Genomic DNA, 17,177 nt, shown 5'->3' with positions numbered 1-17,177 from the left:
TCTTTCTCCAATTCAGCAAGCACTTAAAGAATTGTTATACTTTAAAATATCAACTGAAATAAAGGGATGTGGAAAACTTACTATACAAAAGAATCTAAAATATAATTTTTAAAATAATTAATATTATTTTCCTTATTATGAAAATAATACATGCTGATTGTATAAGATCTAAGGGCAAAAAAGCATACAAGCAATAATACAAATCACCTATTAACCCACCACTCAAAGATAAACACTACTGCATTTTGATGTATATCTTTCTAACCATTCTTCACTATATATATATAAATATAAACATATAAGGGCTGGCCCAGTGGGGTAGTGGTTAAGTTCGAGGGCTCTGCTTTGGCAGCCCGGGGTCCGCGGGCTCAGATCCCGGGCGCAGACCTACACACTGCTTGTCAAGCCACGCAGTGGTGGCAGCCCACGTACAAAATAGAAGAAGATTGGCACAGATGTTAGCTCAGCACCAATCTTCCTCAAGAAAAAAAGAGGAGGATTGGCAACAGATGTTATCTCAGGGCCAGTCTTCCTCACCAAAATAAATAAATATAAACATATGTATAATTTTTTTACAATAATGTAGTTGTTTTATAATCTTGATCTTTTTTTCACAATAAATATTCTTGAAGAGTAGTGGTTTTCAAAATGTGTTCCTTGAAACCATAAAGTTCCTAGGGGTAGCCTCTGGGGATGAGTTGGCAGTGTTCCAGGTTCCCCACTCTCACTTTAAAAAAAGCACCTTTGGCTGCTGTTGTTTCTCTTTAAATTTAGGTTATAACCTGATTTCATGTGGAGAGTACAAAGAGTTCTGCAACCAAAAGAAAGTTTTGATAACCACTTTGTTCTCCTATTTGTTAAAGATTGATAAATCCTTAAATATACTTGAGAGTATTCCTTCATAAGGATTTATCAATCTTGAACAAATCCCCTGTGTATAGGCATTCACACTGTTTGAAATTGTTTGCTATTTTAAATAGTAATAGAGTGAATTTTTTTGTTGTAAAATCATTGTAGATAAATTCCTGAAATTGGTGGGCCAACGAGTTTTTCAAAACTTTAAGGTTTTTTGATATGTATTGCGAAATTGACCTACAGAAGAATAGTACTGGTTTATACCTTTTCAAACTCTGAGCATTTTACTTTTAAAATCTTTACCGATTTCACAGCTCAACCATTACAGAAAATATAGATCTTTGGTTTTGGTTTTAACTGTTTTAGTAGGTATTTTTATGACTGTTCATTTACAACTCACCAAAAACAGAAAATTAATGACTAGATTTTTCTTGAGGTTTAGCAAATTAGTCTCATTTGTTCATTTTAGGTTCATGCCTCACTGTTAGATTCCTGCCTGCCTGCTGATGATATCAGAGATTAACTTGGAGGTTCCTTTCCATTCAGTAGGAAATATAACTGGTTTTATTTCCACATGAGGTGTCAGTCTGTCTTGCTCCCTCCTTCCCATTCTCTTTCTTCCCTTTCCTAAAGACAGTATGTTTAAGAAGGTTAGATGATTCCTTTAGCAGGATCTGAAGTCAATTCTAGAAAAGTTAATTGAAATGGGCTTGTCTTCCTCCTGCATTAACACTTTGCTAAATCTCTCTGTTGATGGAGGACAAGTGTTGTTCTAGAGATCCCTTACTTAGCACACATTCCCTTCTGCAGTGTTTCCTGGGTATCACTGCAGTGTAATGAGAAGATACAAGGACCAACAGACATGTTAGAGCCAGACAACCAAGTGCAAACAGAGAAGTAGTACAAGTACAACCAAGTGCAAACAGAGAAGTAGTACAAGTATCTGAGTAGTGAGAGGATGCTATTTGAGTGAGATAAAACAGTGAGTGTCCACAGAAGTTAATTGAGAATGTCACATTGTAACAGAAGAGGTTAGTTCCATGATTATTTTAGAGACTTTGAAGGAAATGTGAAAAAGTATGTGATATTAATTAAATAAAAATAAAGCTTCAAGCTGTGCCATGTTTTTTTCTAAATCATTTTTTCAACAAACATTTATTGAATACCCAATATCTGCCAAATTCTGTGTTAGGCACACAAGATGCAAGATAAAGCATCACTGTCTAACAGTCTAGTAGGAAAATCAGACATATAAACACAGGTGGATATACAACTTTGTTACATTATTTACTGTTCTTCTCTATATTTTCTATATGTTTGAAAATAAAAAAGAATCACCTCAGCAACGCACAGCTGCTTCAAATGCCATATTCTAGCTCTTTGGGGGTATGTCTGACCTCAATGGCATAGTCTTTCTGCTAAGCAACATACCTAGCACAGAGTAGGCATTCAGTAAATATTTGTTTAATGAAAAATAAGATGTGATATAGTTTGATACCTCTATAGCAGAAATATATAGGAGAAATAGCCCAAAGTTGGCAGGGAGGAAGGAAAGTTTATGACACCTTTTAAATTTTCAAAGCTATTGAAATATTCTCTAGAAGTCTAAATTATGTAAATTTTCAAAGCTATTGAAATATTCTCTAGAAGTCTAAATTATGTAACAACATTGTTTAGAACAGCAGATTTCTAGAGTTTTTTGAGTTATAGCACTCTATTTTATGACATTTATATCTCATTTTGTAAGTTAATTCAAAAAAGCATTTATTATTTTATGCCCAGCACCATGTTAGATGCAAAAGATGTGGAGGTTAACCACATAATCTTTGCCTGTAAGGAGACAGATATTTTTGAACTTATGCAATTTAGTAGGACAAATAACTATGGCAGAGGTGAGCAAAAGGGCTAGGGTAAAACTTAGGGTGAAGTGCTACCTGAAGTATAGCTATATTTCTAGGTAAGCGTGCATGCGTTTGAGCATGTGTAGGTGTCTGTGTGTATGTTTCATTTTTTATAGAATTGAAATCAAATTTTTATTAGGACAAGTTTCCTAAACCTTCTTGAAGTAATTAGAACCACCCTAGGATAACAAAACCGTATTAGGACTCGTTGGTGTGAAGTATTGTCCCTTCAGACTTTCTCCTAGGCATTGATTAGATCCATTGAAGGTTCTGAATGAACAGGTGTGAGGAAATTGATACCTTTACCAAACAAAAGTGAAATCTTCCACAATTTGCACAGGAGAAAAAAAGCGACAGTACAGTAGTAGAATCTGTAATTAGGAAGTGAAGGCTATGTAATGAGATCCCAAAGAATTTCCTAAGTTTTTATCTCTCTTTTACCATTATCTCATTTTGATTTCCTTTATCACAACAAGCCTGCTTGCTTTCTCTCTCATTTGTCCTTAGGGGACTTTTTTTCCTTCTCAACCTTTAGAGATAGTATGATTTCAGAGGAGAGGCTGTTGATGCTCTAAAGATGTCAAAACTAAGATCATGAAGCAAGTAAATGACAGTTGTATGAACTGTGTTTGTATAATGTTTTATAAAGAGCAGTTATATTTAATCTTTTCAGCATCCTTGTGAGATAGGAGCAATGACCCATTTGACAAGTGAGGACACTAAAGATCAGAGAGTTTAATTACTTATGGAAAGTCACACAGCAGAATAACTAACCAACACTAGGAAATAGTTTCCACTCTCACCTTTGTGAAGTAAGACTTCTTAAATGATACTACTCATTCAACAAATATTTATTGAGACCTAGGCTAATGGAATAGAATAAAGAAATAAATCTACATATACATAGTCAACTGATTTATGATACAGTTAAAATGGACATGCAGTAGGGAAAAAGATGGGCTTTTTAATAAATTGCTCTGAAACAGTTGTATGGCTGTATGGAAAAAAATGAATTTGAATCCCTACCTTATATTATACACAAAAAATTAATTTGAGATGGATAAGAGGTCTAAATATAAAAGATAAAATAATAAAGCTTTTAGAAGAAAACAGAAGGTTATCTTCATGACTTTATCTTAAGTCAGAAATTTCTTAAATAGGCAAAGATTTCTAAAACAAGATAAAATAAAGATCAAACCAGAAAGGAAAAATTGACAAATTGGTCTTCATTAAAATCAGTTCATCGGGGCCAGCCTGGTGGTGTAGTGATTAAGTGTGCGTGCTCTGCTTTGGTGGCCCGGGGTTCGCAGGTTCGGATTCCGGGCGTGCACCGATGCACCACTTGTCAAGCCATGCTGTGGCGGCGTCCCATATAAAGTAGAGGAAGATGGGCACAGATGGTAGCCTAGGGCCAATCTTCCTTGGCAAAAAGAGGAGGATTGGCATCGGAAGTTAGCTCAGGGCCAATCTTCCTCACCAAAAAAAAAAAAAGTTCATCGAGAGAAGAAAGTAAAAAGGCAGGCCACCAAATGGGAGAAGATATTTGCAATGCATATATATGATAAAGGACTCTATTCAGAATACATTTAAAAATCCTACAAATCCATACAAATAAAGTCAGTCAACCTAATAGGAAAATAGGCAAAATGCTTGAACAGGCATTTCACAAAAGAGCTAACCAAATGACCGATAGACGTATGAAAGGGTGTGCAACTTTATTAGTCATCAGGAAAATGCATAATAAAAGCATAAGACCACTGCACACCCATGAGAATGACTAAAATTAAAAAGGCTGACAATACCAAATGTTGGTGCAGATGTAGAGCAACTGGTGGGAGTGTAAATTCATATAAATACGTGGAAACACTGTTTGGCAGTACCTTCTAAAGCTTGACTTATGTATATGCCCTGTGACCCAGCATACCAAATGACGTCAAAAAATATGTTCATAGCAGGACTCTTCAATATAGCCCCAAACTGGAAACAATCCAAGGGTCCATCAAGAGTAGGATGGATAAGTTAATTGTAATGTAGTCATTGTATTCAGCAGTGCTTTCTTAACCTAACTGTGGTGAAGGACTATACTTTTTCCCTAGCTGTCAGAATGAAACTCGTATAATACAATATTACACACAGTGTCAAACCACTCTAAAAATTTCTAAATACTCACACACACCTTCTGTACTCATTACGTTGCAGTCAGTGGCAAACAGGGTATGGACCGGCGGTGGTCCACAAACTGCACTTTGAATAGCCTGCTCTCAAGCAATGAAAATGAACAAACTGCGACTACACACAACATGGATGAATCTCACAACCAGACACAAAAGGGTCTATATTTTATGATTCTGTTCATATGAAGTTCAGTGACAGCAAAATCACTAACCCGTGATGTTAGACGTTAGGATTACCCTGGAAGAGTGAGAAATTGTCATTTGAAAGGGCCATGAGGGGAATTCTGGGGTTCTTAATCTTGGCATTGCATCATTTTCATGTTGCTTATATGGATGTGCTCATTTCATGAAAATTTATCTAGGTGTAAACTTATGATTTGGGCACTTTTTTGTTTATGTATGTTTTACTTACCATTTACATGTAAAATGATTGAGCACCTATTAAACACATGCCTTCTAAAATTGTAAGTGTAATAGATTAGTGGAGAAAGCAATATATATGCAAGTATGTAAACAAATGTGGAATTATAAAATATGACCTCATAAAAGAAATCATAGTAAGATACAATGATAGAGAATAATGAAGGAAGGAATCTACTTAGATAAGGTGTGAAGGAAGGGGCTTCTCTGAGAAGATATTTTAGCTGAGACCTGGAGGATGAAAAGGAATCAGTGATGCCAAGAATGGAGACAAACAATCCAGGGATTTCAGTAACTGTTTTGAGTAGAGAAATAGAATTTAGTGGATTTACTTTAGGGTAAAAAGAGGGCATTGCAGACATGGGGTGCCACTTGGGAATTGGTGTTACGAAAATTAGGACAGGAGGAAATGGGACGGAAAGAAGTAGGATTTTGGTTTACAGTTGCAAGTAATAGAAAGACCAAAATGGATAGTTTTGCAAGAGGTTTGTCAACATCAGCATGAGAAGAGAACAGTTGTGCTAGCTAGAATAAGGAAAAATCTAGTTTAAAAGGAAGTGCATTCCCAGTTAATTTTCAAAACCAAGGAAAATATGATCTTATTAAGAGTTAAGTAATGGATGAGTTTCACATGTGTTTCAGTGTGCTTCATGTAATTTGGAGTAAGTAAAAATATATTTACATATTAGGGAATTTTGATTCAGCCATTTGAAAATGGATGGTGAATGGGACAGCATTCTTAGTGTATTCTACCACTCTTAGTGTCTCTGGCATTCCACTGGTCCCTCTTCCTCATTTCCTTCCCCCCACCCCAACACACAGTTACTTCCTTATCACTCATTTCAGCTCTATCAGTCTTACCTTTTATTTCCTTCCTCACTCATCCTTCTCCCTCACCTTCACATGTGTCATTGAGAGTACTAAGCACTTTCATGTGCATCCTCTTCTTTAATTTAATCCTTTTATAACCCTAACAGTCTCATGTTTGTGGAGATGTATGTGGGGAAACTTGGCTCAGAGAAGCTATATGACTTGTCTAAGGTCACAGCTTAAACTCCTGACTTCACATGCAGTGCTTTTTCCATTATGCCACTGAGGCCTTCATCTCTTCCAAATCTACACATGATGGTGTTGTGTTTAAAAGAGTGTCATCTGCATTATGAGTAATGAAAGTGTTGCTATTATTTGTTAGATTTTATAAGAGACATCTTCTTCTTAGAAGGGCTGAGTTAGATATATATGATTATAGGATATTTATGTATAATATGTGAATATATTTCACTTTATATAGACTTGAAATAAATTATGTATATACTAAAGTTTAAAAATTTTTTAATAGCTTTTGAAGTAAATGGAGCCTTCCTCAAGTGTAGCATATCCAGGATCTCTATCATAATTATCATTAATTTCATGTGTGTTCTTAATTTCTAAAAATCTGGGAGAAGAGAAATATGATCTTGATGCAGATGATTAAAGAAATTGTAGTGACCCAAGATCTCACTAAAAATGAGGAGGTAAACCAAATGATTATTCAGAACTTAGCTTATTTCCAACTGTTGGTCTTCTTCTCTCTGACTATGTGTCTTTAATACCACTACCAATGAGTAAACATTGGAAACATAGGAGATTAAACTCAGATCACTTGTTTTCCATCACTTGCTGCTAGCTTTGGAGGAGGAGATTAAGAAAATTAATTAAAATGAAGCTGATAGATTATAGATTTTAATCCATTGCTTTTGAAAGTTGAGATGCTAGACATTTTTATTAAGGATGTACAACCCGCTCTTAAAATATCTGATAATATTACATCTGTTTGAACTTTTATAATGATTAGTAAACTGGAACAGTATACCGTCAAACAAAAGAGTCTAAACTTTCTAGAAATGGAAAAGATCCCTGGTTGAATTGAATCTTAAGATAAAGTAAAACAGTGTGTGATACATGGGTGCTGATCACGTCTCTCTTTGCCTGACATACCATAAGGAAGCGGCTAGATCGACAACTTCTGGTTTCAGCCATTTCTGGAGGTGATTGTAGCTGTCCATATGAGACAGTGACTATTCACTTAATATTGCCATGGAAATTCTTCCTAGAATATCCTGACTTCTACCATGTATGGTATAAGAATGACTCTTGGGAGGCAGAAGGGCCATAAGATGACTCCCAGCAATGTAGTAATGCACCAGACTCCTTCACTAAGGCATTCAATCCCCAATTTTTCCTCTCCTTTTTTTTATTTGCCATAGAGTGATTCTCATCAGTTCCGTGTCATGGCAGCTGTCCTTCGCCATTGTTTACTAATCGTAGGTCCAACTGAAGACAAGACAGAAGAGCTGCACAGGTAGGTAACCTCTGTATTGATATCAGTGAAGGACATCATCAGTTCTTGTTCTTTTTATGCATCTAATTTTAATTGTTATAAGCACAAGGAAATGAAAGTATTGCAGTAAATCAGGTAAATCAGAAATCATTACTAGGCCTTGATGAGAAGTTTTCATTCTGTCCCCTTTGACTTTGTTATATTGAGCCCCAACAAGAGAAGAGAATTTGGTATTTGTTGCCTTCAACAATAAAGCCCAGAACAACAATAATAATAATACCACTCAGTTATTGAATACTGTGTGTGGCATTATGCTAAGTGCTTTATAAAGGCTAACTTCTTTTAATCATCACACCAACCTTCTGAGGGAAAAACTACTGTTTTTCCCTTTCAATAGATGATGAAAATGAGGCACAGAAAGATCAAGCAATTTCTCCAAGATCACACAGCCCTAATAAGTGAAAGAGCTTGGATTTGAACCCTGCTTTTAATTACTACACTTAAACTAATACTCTTACTAATTTCATTATTAGAGTATTTACCAAAAAGTGTATCTTAAGCAATATAAATCAAATTTTAAAAACTTATTATAAGAATTGGGTCACATTCTCAAGTATTACTATATAAAAAAAAGCTCAAGTTTTTGACTTGCCTGTTAGAGCTATTAATGGACTGCTGTTAAAATTTACTATTCTCTGAGAATAACTGAATAAGTATTAATGCATTTTTCTAGTTCTCTTACTTTTTATCTTATATCAGATTAGTAGTAACACTTCTGACGTTAACATGAGACTGCTCATGGTGCTTTAGTCTATAAGAATACAAATGGTATTTTAAGCAATTCAAATAAATTCAAATCTGCAAACAAATAACTTTGGCATAAACTTTGCTTTACAAATAAATTTAAAATTGAATTCTTCTTAATAGTAGAAATTACCTTTTGAGCATTTACAGTATTCTGTTTTCCAAAATATGGCTTATATAAAACTTTATAGAAGCACAACCAGAATGTAAAATGAAACATACCCTTAATTATTATTTTTCTATCAAATCCATATTGTTTTAGTTATGGTCAGCAATTTATTATTTGATATTGTACTGAGTTTGTTGGTAGGTTATCTTTATGTACTCTGCCCTACAAGCCTTCAAAAGATCGTTTTCTTCACAATTAAAAAGTATGATTTTTTCTGCAGCTACAGATTAAAAGTTCCTTTCATCTTGAGACTGTGCCTTTAAAAAATAATCAGATTAGCTGCAATAAATCATATCCTCTAAAAAGATTTTATTAAGCATTTTGACTCACTGTTATTTCTCTCATAATCAAGAGACACTAGGAGTCTAGAAACTAAAACTAAAAGAAAATGGGTTTATAAGCCTAGGAGTAAGTTGATTTTTTTTTTTTTGGAAATCAGATAATACAAGTTAAATAGCATTCATAAAAGACTGTGAGGAGAAAGTGTTTTGACAGGAATTGTTAGACTAGTCACAAAAAAACATTGCTAAGGATTTCTATGAAGAATGAATTTAATATTTTAACAGAGCACCCAGCATTTGTCAAAAGAAAGCAAAACTGCATAGAGGTTTTAAAAACCAGATTTAAAAAAAAAATAATCAGATATCTTTATTTTCCTGTCTGATGATTTTGCTTTAAATATTTATTTTTCTTAAATAAATTTTAAAGATATTTTTCTTTAAATTTGCTTTTATCTTAAAAGTTGCTTTGATAAAATATCTGTTAGCTACACTGTAAATAAGAAGGGATATCCATAGAGCCACAGACAGGATTAGGAGTATTTCTCAAAGGCTTTCCTGGGAGATTGAGGTTGCTGCTGACTTGACAGTTTATCTGGAATTGGCCCTGCATGTCCCTTTAATCAGAATTAAAGTGATTAGTATCATTTGAGCAATAATGACTCGAGGCTAATCTATTTAAATACAGAGAAAACTGCACCAACCTCAAAGGGCTGTTTTATTTATTTATTTTATTATTATTATTTGTGTGTGTGTGTGTGAGGAAGATCAGCCCTGAGCTAACATCTGATGCCAATCCTCCTGTTTTTCCTGAGGAAGACTGGCCCTGAGCTAACATCCGTGCCCATCTTCCTCCACTTTATGTGGGACGCTGCCACAGCATGGCTCAACAAGCAGAGTGTCGGTGCACACCCAGGATCCGAACCGGTGAACCCTGGGCCGCTGCATCGGAGTGTGTGCATTTAACTGCTTGCACCACCGGGCAGGCCCCTCAAAGGGCTATTTTAGGAACCTTACTAGAATTATAATTTCTTCTAAGTTCTGCTCATTTGTAGTGACCCTGAAAACAGTTTGTATGTGTGTATTTAAGGTAAAAGTTAAAACAACAACAACGTTCCAAAGTAACATCTCATTCCATTTTTTTAAGTTATTTTCTAAGTTTGTTTTTTGCTTTTTTTTTGGACACTTCGATTTGTTTTAAGGAAAAATGTAATGACATAGGTAAACCCAGATAGTATAGTGAACAGTTATGCATTATCATCAAACTCAAGGGGTTGTAATAATGATTAAATGAAAAATTAATAAAGCACTCTGTCCCTGGCACCGAGTAAGCTGTCAGTAAACAGGGCAGCTGCTACTGCCAGTGCCACTTCTATTACTATTATTATAATAAGCATATTGGCTTTTAGATCCAATGTTCAGTTCCAGATTTTTTTAAAATTTTTTTCTTGATTTTGATATTTTGTTTAGGAACTTATTTCTATGTATATCCTATGATCATGTAGAGAAATCTGTTTTCTGTTAATTTAAGTTTTTCTCAAGCCAGATATATTCTATGATACACGCTTGTCGGGAGCCTATTAAGGTGCTCCAGGAGACGAGTGAGTAAAAAACCGGCTTAGCAGCAGTTTTTTCTGATGTGTTGTCTCTGTAAGACAGTGTCTTTTTTTTGCCCAGAGAAATCAAGCAGACATGGACACAGAGATAAAATGAGTTGGCTCACAAAGACAGCTGACCTTGACCTTTATTTCTACTAATAAGTATCTTAGATAGTTTCTAAAATCTGTTTATTCTATTTTATTTCCTTTTGTCTATTCTTATGGTAACAAGTTGATCTGCCTTTTTTGCTACGTTAAAGGACATCCTAATTCTGTTCCTCTCTACTATCTGCCTAAAAGTATTTTTAGCCCTCTTGTCTATAATCAATAATCTTAGGCATAAACATTTAACCAAAAAAAGTTACTTGTGGATGTGGCAGTGGTTTTGATTTATTTTAGAGAGAAGGGTGAAGATGGGGATGGCCTACACACTAGAGAAGAGAGGAGAGGGGAGGACCAAATCTGATTTAATTTCTTTTAGCCTCTCAGTCTAATTTCTTTCACTCAGTACATTGGCATCTACAAAGTGCTTTTTTTCTTTTTTTTTCCCTTTTTGGCATCCAGAAGAGCCAGTATGTCTTTAAAAAGTACTTACGTCCCTGCTTTTTTGTTGTTGTTTCTTTCCTCTGACCAATTCATTTTATCTTATATATTGAAGGGGACAGTTTAGTACCTAATGACACCTCATTACAATCCTAAGCATAATCTCTTTTTTTTTCAGCTTTATTCAGACATAATTTACATATAACATTAAGTTTAAGGTGTACAACTTGCTGATTTGATACACTTACATAACTGCAAAATGATTACCACCATAGCATTAGCTAAGCATCATGTCTTACACATGGCAGACTTAATAAATGTTTGAAAATTGGATGATTTCATTTCAGTTTATGTTTGTTAACTGAGCACTTACTATGTGGTAGGCACTGTGTTGAGCTATAGGGCAACGAAGATGAATACAGTGTAATCTGTATTCAGGGCTCTCCAGGGCTCACCAACTGGGGGGTAAAACAGACTCGTAAGTAGGTAAGTGCAGTTGTTTTGATGGGTGTTGTGTCAGACATGAACAAGCTTATGTAGTTATACAGAAAAAAGGAGGGTTTACTTTGGAGAGATCAGGGAGATCTTTTTATTTTTATTTTTTTGTTATCATTAAAGCTCTTAGCTCTTTAACCTGATTCTCATTGTGAATAACAGTTATCTAGGTGAACAGTATTTTCTGAACTATAGACAGTCCCCATACTTAACAATGGTTCAACTTAACAATTTTTCAACTTTATAATGGTGGGAAAGCAATACACATTTATTAGAAAACGTACTTCGAATTTGAATTTTTATCTTTTCCCAGGCTAGTGGTATGCAGTAGGATAGGATATTCTCTGGTGATGCTGGGCAGTGGCAGCAAGCTGCAGCCATGCCATCATGGGGGTAAACAACCGATACACTTGCAACCATTCTGTTTTTCACTTTCAGTACAGTATTCAATAAACTACACAAGATATTCAGGACTTTATTAGAAAATAGGCTTTGTGTTAGATGGTTTTCCTCAAATGGAGGCTAATGTAAATGTTCTGAGCACATTTAAGGCAGGCTAGGCTAAGCTATAATCTTCAGTAGGTTAGGTGTGTTAAATGCAGTTTCGACTTAACGATATTTTCATCATCTTTCATTGGGATGTAACGCTGTCATAAGTTAAGGAAGATCTGTATAGCTAAGCACCATGCTAGGTGCTTGAAGGACTCCACGGTGCATACTCTGGAGGAACATAGAGTCTAAATGGAGAGACAAGACATAAATATTATGAAAAGTTAAATAACAATTCAAGATAAGAATAGAAGAGATATCACAAGATAGTTTTTGAATAGTTTCCCAGTGAATTAATTATCCAAGTAATAATTGCTAATAGAATTTGAAGGACAAGCTCACTATGGTCTAGCATGATGAGGAAAGTCTTCCTCACTCATACTGTACCTGTTCTCCATCCTCATCCAGACCTCTGGTACACTGCTGATTCCTTTTTCTCCTGTCTGTAAGCCCCCTTATAGGTTTACTTTCTTCCCTCTCCATTCTAAAGCATTGATTCATCATTTCAGCCTCTCTCTACGCTCTCATTGTCACGTCCTGCCAGTATTCAAGCACCCAACCCCAGATCTGACAGACCACTTTCTTTCTCCACTTCTAAACTCAAGCTGCTCAGTCCTGTGGGAAAGTTTTACCTAACCTGACAGATTGGTCCATCCTTTCCACTGCATGCAGAGTCGTTTCTCAATAAGCTGATCTCTGCTTAGAATCCTCTCGTGGTTCCCCTCTGTCTTTATGATTAAGAGCAAACTACTTTTGTCACACTGCATTATTAATGATCTGCAGCTTCATCTGGGAAATCTATATTTCCTTGGGTTCTGCCTTCTTCTATCCCAGGACAACTCTGGTTTCAGGTTATCAGTAACCTATCTGGCCAAAACATATATCTCATCATGGCAATCCCCTTTATAATCCGCCCACCTCACTCCACACACACATACACACATCTTTCTGGTCTTATTGCATACTAAGGCCCCTCCTTTAGAGGCCTTGTCCTTTGCTTTAGACTTAAGGACGTTTTTGGTTCCCCACAGAATGCCATAGTCTCTCCTTACTCCAAATTTTTGCTATTCCCTCCTATAGTGCAACCTGTCTGCTGTTCAAAAGCTCCTTAATAGTTGCCATTTACTATGTACCAGGCAGAATACTTTGCATGCCTTTTTTCATTTAGTCCTCACATTAACCTGGTGGGATAAATTTATTTCCATTTACTTTAGAGATAAGGTCACCAAGGCCTAGAAGAGGTCATGTAATTTGCCCACAACACACTTTTACTAAGAGGCAACCTAGAATTCAAACCATTGCTTTACAAATTATGTTATGTTTTTTTCTCTTAGGAAAAGGAGTATATTTTATTTATTTTTGTATACTTAGCACCTAGCACAAGGCATAGTAAATATCTGTTGAGAATGAAGTGAGGTTTGGACTAGCCTTGATGAGAATGTTGTAGGCAGGAGAAAACATGGACAAATACAGACATGAGAAATATGTCTCTGGCACATTTAGAGAACAATGACGAGGTCACTGTGGATTAAAAAGGTATACTTAGCTGAGAGCAGCATTCAGGGGTCCTTCCATCTGTAACTTATCCACAGTTTTCTTGACACTTCCCTAGCTGCTGCTGCTCCAGTCTCTCTTGCCCTTTGCCGCAAAACTCCTCTAAGTGTCGACTGTCTGATTCTTCTACTGTTCTCTCTACTACGGTTTTAATCTCACTACTCCACCAGAATGGCAATTATTAAGGTCACTAGTGACTTCTGTGTTGCTAAATCCAGTGGTCATCTTACCTGATCTGTCCACATAATTCGACAAAGTGATCACTCCATTCTTACTTACATACTTTCTTCAAAGATAACATACTATCTTAATTTTCCTCCTACCTCACTACTTATAATTTCTTCCTCTACTCCTCAGCCTCCGGACAATGGAGTGCCCCAGGCTCAGCCCTCCTAGCCTTTCAGTCCACACTCATTCTCTTACTGATCTAATTCAATTTTCTGTCTTTGAATACCATCTACATGCTAATGACTCCTCAGTTTATATTTCTAATCCTGATCTCCCTCCCTGAGCTCCAGACTCTTACGCTAACTTCCTACTAATATCTCCACTTGGAAGTCTAATAGACATCCCAAACTTAACATATCCAAAATTAAACTCTTAATCTTCCCCTAAAAAGCTGCTTCTGCTGCTGTGTTTCCCATTTCAGTTTATGGCAACTCCAGCTTTCTACTTACTAAGGCTAGAACCTTGGATTCTCCTACTCTACAACTAGCCTGTCAGGAAATCCTTCCAGATGTATCCAGATCTAACCACTTCACTGTTATCACCCTGTTCACTCACCTGAATTATTATAGTAACTCCCTAACTGATCCTCCTCACCTTTGTCTTACTACCAACTGTTCTCAATGCAGTAGCCAGAGTGACCCTTTTAACATAAGATTATTTATCACCATGCAAAACCCTGCAATGGCTCCCCATTTCACTCAGAATAAAACTAAAGTTATAATAGCCTGCAACACCAATCTGGCCCCCCCCATACCTGTCTGATCTCCTCTCCTACTCCTCTCCCTGTGTATGGTAGTTCAGCCACACCAGCCTCTTTGCATTTCTTCAAACATGCCACTGCTCCTACCTTGGGGACTTTGCTCTTCTTCTGGAATGCTCTTTCCTCAGATAGTCACATGGCTCACTCTCTAACTTCAAGTCTTTGCTTAAATGACACCATCTCAGTGAGCTCTGCCCTAACCACCCTATTCAGAATTGCAACCCGCATGTCCTACCTTACCCTCCTGGGTTTTCCCTCCAGACCCCTTATCACCTTCTAGCACGCTGTTCAGTTAACTTATTTTTTTGTTTACTTTTCATTGACTGTTCTCTCCATGCGGGAAAATAAGCTCTATAAGGTCAGGGATTTGTCTCTATTTTCTTCATGATACCTGCCTAAAATAATGCCTGGTACAAGTAATTAATAAATAATTACTGAATTGAGTTCAAGTAAAGTTAGGTATTTACAAGTGAAAATCTTTTGGAGATGTTAAGGTTCATTTAAGTAGATTTTCCAGCCATGAAAAAAGATACGTGAACCGCAAATATAGAGAAAATACATTTGACCGGGAAGATCTGTTAACAGCTGTAGGTCTGCATGTACCATTATCATGGTCCTCAGTGTCATCTGGTATTAAATTATGTTTAGTCCAGTGACTGATACAGGACTGGGTTTTAGATTGCCTTCCCTCTCCCACATACTAGCAAGGCTTTAATCAGGGCATTAAGGAGCTCTAAATAGGCCTTGCTTTTGATCTGCATATCAGGAGGGGGCTGGGAGCATGAGTAGGAGGATGTCGTGTCCCAGTGATTAATGATCTCTAGGAAGCTGAAAAGGGGAGAGTAATATACACAGTATTTCTACCCCCTGGAGTAGGAATGCAAACACCATTGTGCGGATCTGTGCATAGTCACTGACTTCCTGGTAGCTGGAGAATTTCATACACTCTTCTACCACAAATAAAACTGTCAGAGAAGTGACAGAGCTCAAAAAGCTGGCCTTCCTTACTTAAAAAGAATAGCTCCAACACAGTGAGCCAGAAAATTAATTTTGTAGTTGTTTGGGAACCCAGTTGTTTAATAAGAAATGAGAAAATGAGAACTTTTCTTGAAAAGCCTAAAATCTTCAAATATTTGTTAAATCAAACTCTACATTCTGTTTCTTAAATTTACTGAATTCCTTGAAACTGCTTATTTTAAATGAATTTAAAGGAAAACATTCTCTTGTAATGAAATGCATCATCTTAAACTTTTCAATGTGGTCTCTCTGGTAGATTCAAAGAATCATACTATCGATGGATTCCAGAGCCTATTGCCCTATGTGTTGAAAAGAAGTCCTAACATTTCAGAATGGCTTATACAGTTTTAGAAAGTAATTCTAAGGTAGAATTCTTTAGTTTTTTTTTCTTTTAACCCCAGCGAATCTATGATATTTAATAACAGCTTCCAAATGCTTAAGTCAGAAGCGAAACATTTTTAACTATAGATAAGGAACTACAGATGTTTGTTTGCAAAAATTTTATAAAGAAAGTTTGTGGGGAAATCATTATATTTGGACCAGTTGTGACTATTTACAAATAAGCAGAAGTAGGAACTCTGTTTAACAGCAGTAGTAGTAATAGCAGCAGCAGCGGGAATGGTAGGTTTTTAGTGGGGCAACCCAATAACTTGTATTTTACCAGGAACCATTCATTTATAGGACTGGGTGAATTATTTTTGTTCTTGGTTCCGATATTTTGATGCCCTTTACATTATCACTCATTCTGCATTGTCTCATTTTTAAACTTTGATTTCTTGTAAATTTTTTTCCCATAATATAAAAAGAAAGAAAGGAAATATTCATTCTTGGGGAAATGGAACCATACTTCAGGTTAAAGGAGAGAAAAAATTTTGTATTTTATTTCTGTTTTGTTGTTGTTTATTTTGTTTTATTTTTTAGGGTGTCACTATAATCTAACTTAAAAGGAACTACCATGGTCTAAATTAAGGCAGCATCAGATAGATTAAGCCCTGAACTTGGTTTCCAAGTGGTTAGGCTTTTAGATTGCATTTGCAAGAGTTTATTTTTAGTCAGGATGTGGTTATTTTTAGATCTGCTTCTCTGTCACTAGGAAATGTAATGCCTGTCTTTCCATTGTTGTTTATCAGGAAGTTCTGAGGCACAGGCTTATAAGATCCAGTTAGCACAGAACACCGCCTCTCCTTTTAGATGAAAGAATATGAAATAATGCGTGAAGGAAAATATATTAATTGAGGACATGTCTAATTTTTAAATTGTTAGTGGCATTTTCATCTCTTGTACACTGAACAACAGAACCAGATTTTTAGGGAATACCAAAAATACAAGGTTTGGGTTCCCCCTGCTGGTGTGCATCCCTGGCTCGTAGATTCATTATTACATAGCAGAAAGGCCTAGAAAATAGAGATTCAAAATTGTTATGTTGGCCTCTTTTAAAGAGACTTCGTGATGAGAGAGGGAGAATAAGCACCATTACTCATTTTCTGCAAATGTCTTACAAAAAATGGGATG

General features: G+C 36.0%; 1 protein-coding gene across 5 annotated transcripts in view; it reads left to right on the top strand.

Annotated features, from left to right (window-relative positions):
• Positions 1–17,177, top strand: part of RIC8B (RIC8 guanine nucleotide exchange factor B) — a 101,749-nt gene that overhangs the window by 39,271 nt on the left and 45,301 nt on the right. For all 5 annotated transcript variants that reach the window (XR_015556363.1, XR_001389844.2, XR_001389841.2 and 2 more), the window contains exon 4: positions 7,597–7,691. Coding sequence is in view for 2 of the 5 variants with exons in the window: in XM_004418064.2 (XP_004418121.1) it covers positions 7,597–7,691 (95 nt within the window). In the remaining 3 variants the exon portion in view is untranslated. The remainder of the gene's footprint in view (positions 1–7,596; positions 7,692–17,177) is intronic.

Source organism: Ceratotherium simum, chromosome 25 (genome assembly GCF_057802395.1).
Source record: "Ceratotherium simum simum isolate JZ-2026a chromosome 25, ASM5780239v1, whole genome shotgun sequence".
Lineage (NCBI taxonomy): Eukaryota > Metazoa > Chordata > Mammalia > Perissodactyla > Rhinocerotidae > Ceratotherium > Ceratotherium simum.
This window is presented reverse-complemented; position numbering and strand designations above follow the sequence as displayed.